Below are 6269 nucleotides of genomic sequence, written 5' to 3'. Positions count from 1 at the left end.
GACGCTGGTCATGTGTGATGCCTGTGATGCTGGCCAATAGTGAGCCTAGGTTCTGACGTACGACCTCAGTATGAAAAAAATAAAATAAATAACTGTGATTCTTCATTCATCCAGAATCGTGCAGCTCAATTTTGATAATTAAGCCCATTTCCTATTTTCACTGTAATGCATAAAAATAATATATAATTTATACATCATGATACTATTTCTACTTTATGCTGATTTGAATAAACTATGAGTGTATTACAGCAATGAGAATCCACTGAGTGTTCACAATGTGAATCACAAAATAATTAAAACATTCAGATGGATTACGGTAATGAGAATTTATGGGGCAAAGTACAATGACATTATTTTCATGCTTAATTTAAATTAAAATAATGACAGTGTAAGACATCCTAACAGTACACTAAAATAAGTGCAAGTCATTTACTTTACAAAAAAATATAAATATATATATTTTTTTTTACTTTTGTGCAAGATTGTTCCTGAAGACTGTTCCTCTGTCTTATTTACAAAAACTACTTTTGAGTCTGAACAGTGTGTGTGTTTGTGTGTTTCAGAGCTCGCCTACTGCCAGTCGAGTCTATTAGAGTTGAATCAACTCCTGCAAAGTCTGGAGATCTTACAAAGGACACAGTCAGCTCCCAATTTCACTGACATGCAGGTACACCCACACACTCAGGCGTCCAGTTCTCCGTATTAAACAGCTTCTTATGGTGTACGAGTGTATTTATTCAGATTGTGTTGCAGACGGCAGAGTGTGTTTGTGCTTTACACTGCTAACCTAATGCACAGGTTTGATATCCTGACACGAATCTGATGTTTTGTCCTGTCTGTCTGAATTCACTTAGCATATATCCAGCTGTGTTTATATCAATACCCTGCTGGACAGATTGGCACTGTGTTGCTCAAGCAGTGCCGTGGGTCGTACAAGTAAAAGGAATCGCTCATCATAACACACTGTGAATCATACGCTAAACATTGAGAAGTCGACTTGTCGGCTAGAAAAAAAAAAGGGAGTAGTCATGCAAACCCTTGTAATATGACATTTAACATGCAGATGCAAGATATTTTTCAGACCAAGCCAAGACTTTCTCATAACGATCAGAATTAAGAATCTATACAGTCTTGAATCTGCGATCTGTGCCAGATATCTGATGACATTTGGGAATTTGTTGAGAGTTGTAATATTTGTTGTAAATGCAGCTCTGTTTACCATAATATATATATATATATATAGTATTTTTTACATACGTAAACCTCAAACTAAATTGATCTCCTCAAACACAACATTATGAATCTTCCTTCAGTTATTTTCACTGATGTCATTCCCATTACCTCTGCATATGAAGACCCAGCCTGCTCGTCACTCACTTACAGCATCTCATCTTTTGCCACAGCGATGGAGTCATTGCTTCAGTTTTCTGCTATTAACCCTCTCACCCCTTTGCTGTGTGTGTGTGTGTGTGTGTCCATGTAATTTAGAGTAACTGTGTAGATTTGACAAAGAAAGAAAAGCGTGTCAGCAGAAGATGGAGGACTAAAAGTGTCAGCAAAGATGCAAAATTGCAACAGCAGGTACATCTTCAACACACACACACACACACACACACAATAAACACTGAGGCTAATGTATTATTTATTGCACTGTCTTAGAGCTGCACGATTAATCCCGTTCTCAATTCAAGAGCCAAAGAGAGTAGTTGCCATGTTTAGGTATTAAAAAGTTTCGCAAACAGTGAAAAAAGTGTTTTCAACCACACAGAATCATTATATCTGTGTTACAAATGTTTAAATGATCACAGAAGTACTGAGATAAAAGTTTATAGTTTGGATATAAACACCAGCGACCAAAATAGTGCAAATCACCTTTTGAAGTAACTTGGAGTTTAAAATAAAGATTGTATCAATTGCATCATTTCTAGGTGGCGACAAGTGGCTGTTAAAAATGTATTTGTCATTGAATCATTCATTCAAGAATTTCGTTCAAAAACGCTGATTGATTCAGTAATGAAACAAGTTAAGTCTTAATGAGTGACTCATTGAATCATTCACTCAAACTGAGTTTTTTTAAAATAATTCATTCAGATAATTCAACTTTTTTTAAATAGACTGCAGCAAACTCTTGTAAATTACATGTTATTTTGTTTAGTTGTCTGTTCAAAATTGTGGAAGATTCACAATCTCTTTTCGAAACAAAAAAAAATCGTGATTCTCAGTTTATCCAGAATCGTGCAGCTCTACACTAGCCGCGTTTCCATTACCATTCAAATTGCGCAAACTGAAATTGTGAATTGAAAATAGGCCCAATAGAAACACGTCAATTTCACAAAAACTCCCATATATCGCAAAAAGGTTTTTACGCTCGCATGAGGTGGTTTTTCAGGCAATCCGGAAAATAAATATTTCGCAAAACTGTAATGGATACAGGTTTTTTTTTCCGCATTTACAGGTCACATGACGTACGTAACTGAATGTTTTGACAGAAGATGAAACCAAGTTCTTTATCAAAGTCATAAAAGACAAAAGTATTACAGGAATTATACACAATTTATCAGAACTTGAAGCAGACAGGAGGGAGAAACACCTCAAATGTGTCGCTCACAAGTATAAGGGGCTTTTCTAGCCATTAATGCTTGGATACACGCCTACGGCTCCCTCCATTATAAAGTAATGGATAGTGCGGTGGCTGCGATATACATAAACCTAACATCCGGTGATTGAATTACGTTTTAGTCGCATAACATCAGTTAATGGAAACGCTGTCATTTTGCAATCGTTTTATTATCAACATTTAGAAAATATCGTTTTGTTTTGAAGAAGTTTTGCGCAAATCTATAATGGAAACGTGGCTATTGTCTAGCATTCATTTCACTGGAATTACACAAATCAGGTAACGGTGCCATCACAGCCAAAACATCTGTGCTAAATGCAGTTTGCTTGAAATTACTAATCTTACAATAACTGAGTTATAGAGGACATAGCGGACTACCACAGTCTGGCATACTTTACTGAGACTGTACAGCATTGCTCCACCATTTCAGTGTAGGCTCCTGAATCAGTTTAAAACCTCAAAAGAGTGGTTGCATGCATGCACAAGTAGCTCAGTTGTTAAGTGAGTTTGCCACACAGTTTTAATGCAGCTGAGAGAGTGTGTGTATGTTTCTTCAACCTTCACACACACACACGCATGTCCACTTGCCCTCTGAACAACCTCATTATCGCAGTCCTTAACCTGAGCCATCGCATCGCAGGGGACCGCCTGCCGAAGCGCTCTGAAGGCTTGACATTTGACTCAGTGGATCCATTATAAACCATTTAAACTCTTTCCGAGCCTTTAACAGCATATCGGCCGTAGTTTAAAGGACTTTGTACATTTATAATGGATCACTATAGATGAGAGAAGCATGTGAGTGAATGGGACAGGCCATTTCTGTTTTATGCCCTCATAAATGTTGCTTTTGTTGGAATAGGTCATTTATTTGGATCATTAATTAAGAAGAACAAACACAGGTTAAATGTAAGATACAAGACATTCAATTCTGCACCAGACTCCCATTGTAAGTGCATTACCAATTTTATTTTTTAAAAACTGAGGGACAAGGCAAAATTATTTTCTAATAAATAATCAACAAATCCACAGATGCTCTTTTTCATTCCTTAGTAAGGTCAGCTGCAATGAATTGGAAATGGTTTTCGGTGATGTTGGCATGCTTATCTGTTAATGAGGCGAGTGTGTGAGTTACTCTTGTGGTGTGTTTGGTTAAATATGTGTCTGGCTCTTGTGTTCACCCCCAGGTCCAGTCACTTCCCCAGTCACACAGTGCTAAAGTAAGCAGAAACCTCACTTTGGTGTTATCTTCGTATTACACCATGACATGACCATGCTGTAGTCTCTCCAACCCTTGCATGCAGTGCTGCTTTACATTCTCTCTGCAAAACATCATGTCAGTGTGACCTTTTAGAAATAACTCAACGTTATGGTTGTAACCCAAGTTCTCTGAGGGAGACGAGTGCGGTATGGGACTGTGTAGACTCTCATGGGACACACATCTGTGTGGTAGTTCATGAGGCCCTCAATTCAAACATCAGGCCACTGACTCAACTCATTCAAAACCTGCTCTCCTGTAAGCCGATGACAAGGAGGCCATTTTGTGTGACGTTTCTCAGTGAACTGGGGTTACAATTGTAACTAACCAGTAGTTCTCATTTAGTCAAATTGCTAAGGTCACCAACACATGTACAATCCTAAGAAAGTCATGCAGGTATGGAACAACAAGAGGGTGAGTAATTTTCTTTTTTGGGGTGAACTATCGATTCATTTCAAGATGCTACTTCTAGCACTGTATAGGCTTTAATGATTTCACCAACATGAAGGCCAGTGAACAGATCATCTATTGAGCTCTAAAAGGGACTGAGGAGGTAGTCATTCCCCCTGCAGAATGACCTCTGACTCCGGGATGCCTCTTAATGAATAGTACATCTTGATGGCTTCCTCTAACCCAAACTTTTTTTAAAGGGGGCCATATATATAAATATTAGGGCTGCCCCCTAATAGTCGACTAGAAGAGGCTTAGTCGACCTACATTTTATCAGTCGTTTGGTCGCAGAAAAAAAACTTGAAAAACTGGCTTCTTTTTTTTTTTTTGATTTGAATGAACAGATTCCAATGGAAAATAAATATTCTCCGATTATGTAATCCGTATGAAACGAGCACATAGGCGGAGATGACGAGTCAGCATCGTTGAGTTAATCTCTGCAGCCGAAAACACAGAAAACATTACCAATAAATTATTAAAATGTTTAGACAGCCTCTTTCTGTTTTATACACGACACATTCATAATCATTACTTTTACCGGTGCGCTGTGGCAAGCTTTATGTTTGAATTTGTGTGGTGATTAGGCTGTACGTATTTTATATAGGCAATTAAAGGTGCATTATTATGATTTATGGCTTATTAATATAAACGTGCGATTAGTCGACTAATGAATGACTACTAGTCGACTAGAATATTCTTTAGTTGAGGGCAACCCTAATAAATATATATATATATATATATATATATATATATATATACACACACACAGCTTGAGTTGACAGCAGTAGCTTGAGTTTGGACACAGATGTAGATATATTTTCATCAACACAAACTGTAACATCTGTAAAAATGATATCAACCTCATTTAAATATTCTTAGTTAGAACTCTACTCTTATTAAAAATAACAATTTGTCTTCCATAGCATCATACATTTATATTATGATAAACACAGGTAAAAGCACACATGGCACCTCACTACCATGGCCAAAAGCAACAATATTGTTTCTTTCTAGAATCACTATATGGTATTTAGTCTATAAACACATTTAGTATAAATACAAATGCACAAAACTTGTAACAAAAATGTCAATTTCATGACTCCTTTAATACATTTAATATGTCTACATTAATAATATAATAAAATTCTATATGAATAGCTCACATTTCTGCCACGGACGGTATTGTTACTTCAGTAAATCCATGCTAAATGTTGATGATTTGTGGAGTGAAAAGTATTCTAACTCAGTTTTCCTCATGAGTGTTGTTGAGAATGTCAGCGCGGTTTCATCACGCTTTAAACTAGTTTCAATTACCGAGACATTTGTGGTTTGTATTGGAGACCAAACTCAAACGCTTCTCAGTGGATCTCACTGCGCTGTTTAGTGGTCACTTCGGTCAGCGAGTAAAACGGGCCATATACGACAGAAATTTGCAGTGCTTATCAGTTATCAAATTGTTGTCACTCATGGTTTACTGCTACACCTGGCCTAAAATCTAGTGCTTTCACCTTGTGTTGACATTGCATGATTTTTAAATTATGCCTTGTGGGCAACATGTATTTTAATAGACTAGCTGCGGGCCAGAGTTTGGACACCCCTGCCCTAACCAGCAAGACAAGTGTTTTTTACTTTGCTCTACCTCTTGCTGGATCTGCAAAACAAAGGACATCTCACAGTGCACTAGCCATATCTCTACAGCATATCTCTCCTCCTCCCCAGACCTGAATGGGGAATGATGAAAAGCTGGGATTTCAAATTCCAGACTAGCAAAAACCAGTTTGATGCAGTAGGTATTAGATATTTGGGATGAAACAATTCCAATCATACCAGAGAAATGAAATCTCTTTTAACATTCATACATTTTGCCGATAACCATAGATTCCCTGGCCATAGCGGAGCCACTCTTCTCCAACTCAATATGATCTTTTCAGAGTGGGAGGATAAGGT

General features: G+C 37.4%; 1 protein-coding gene across 6 annotated transcripts in view; it reads left to right on the top strand.

Annotated features, from left to right (window-relative positions):
• The window catches only part of osbpl6 (oxysterol binding protein-like 6), a 67247-nt gene that overhangs the window by 36213 nt on the left and 24765 nt on the right, over positions 1-6269 (top strand). For 2 of the 6 annotated variants that reach the window (XM_084121846.1, XM_084121845.1), the window contains exons 8-10: positions 564-667; positions 1489-1581; positions 3802-3834. In XM_084121846.1, coding sequence (XP_083977972.1) covers positions 564-667; positions 1489-1581; positions 3802-3834 — 230 coding nt within the window. The remainder of the gene's footprint in view (positions 1-563; positions 668-1488; positions 1582-3801; positions 3835-6269) is intronic. The other 4 variants (XM_084121848.1, XM_084121847.1, XM_084121849.1 and 1 more) reach the window with 3 other exon arrangements.

The sequence above is a fragment of the Abramis brama genome, assembly GCF_963993115.1.
Source record: "Abramis brama genome assembly, chromosome: 8".
Classification (NCBI taxonomy): domain Eukaryota; kingdom Metazoa; phylum Chordata; class Actinopteri; order Cypriniformes; family Leuciscidae; genus Abramis; species Abramis brama.
Note: the sequence above shows the minus strand (reverse complement) of the source record. Positions and strands in the feature narration are given on the sequence as shown.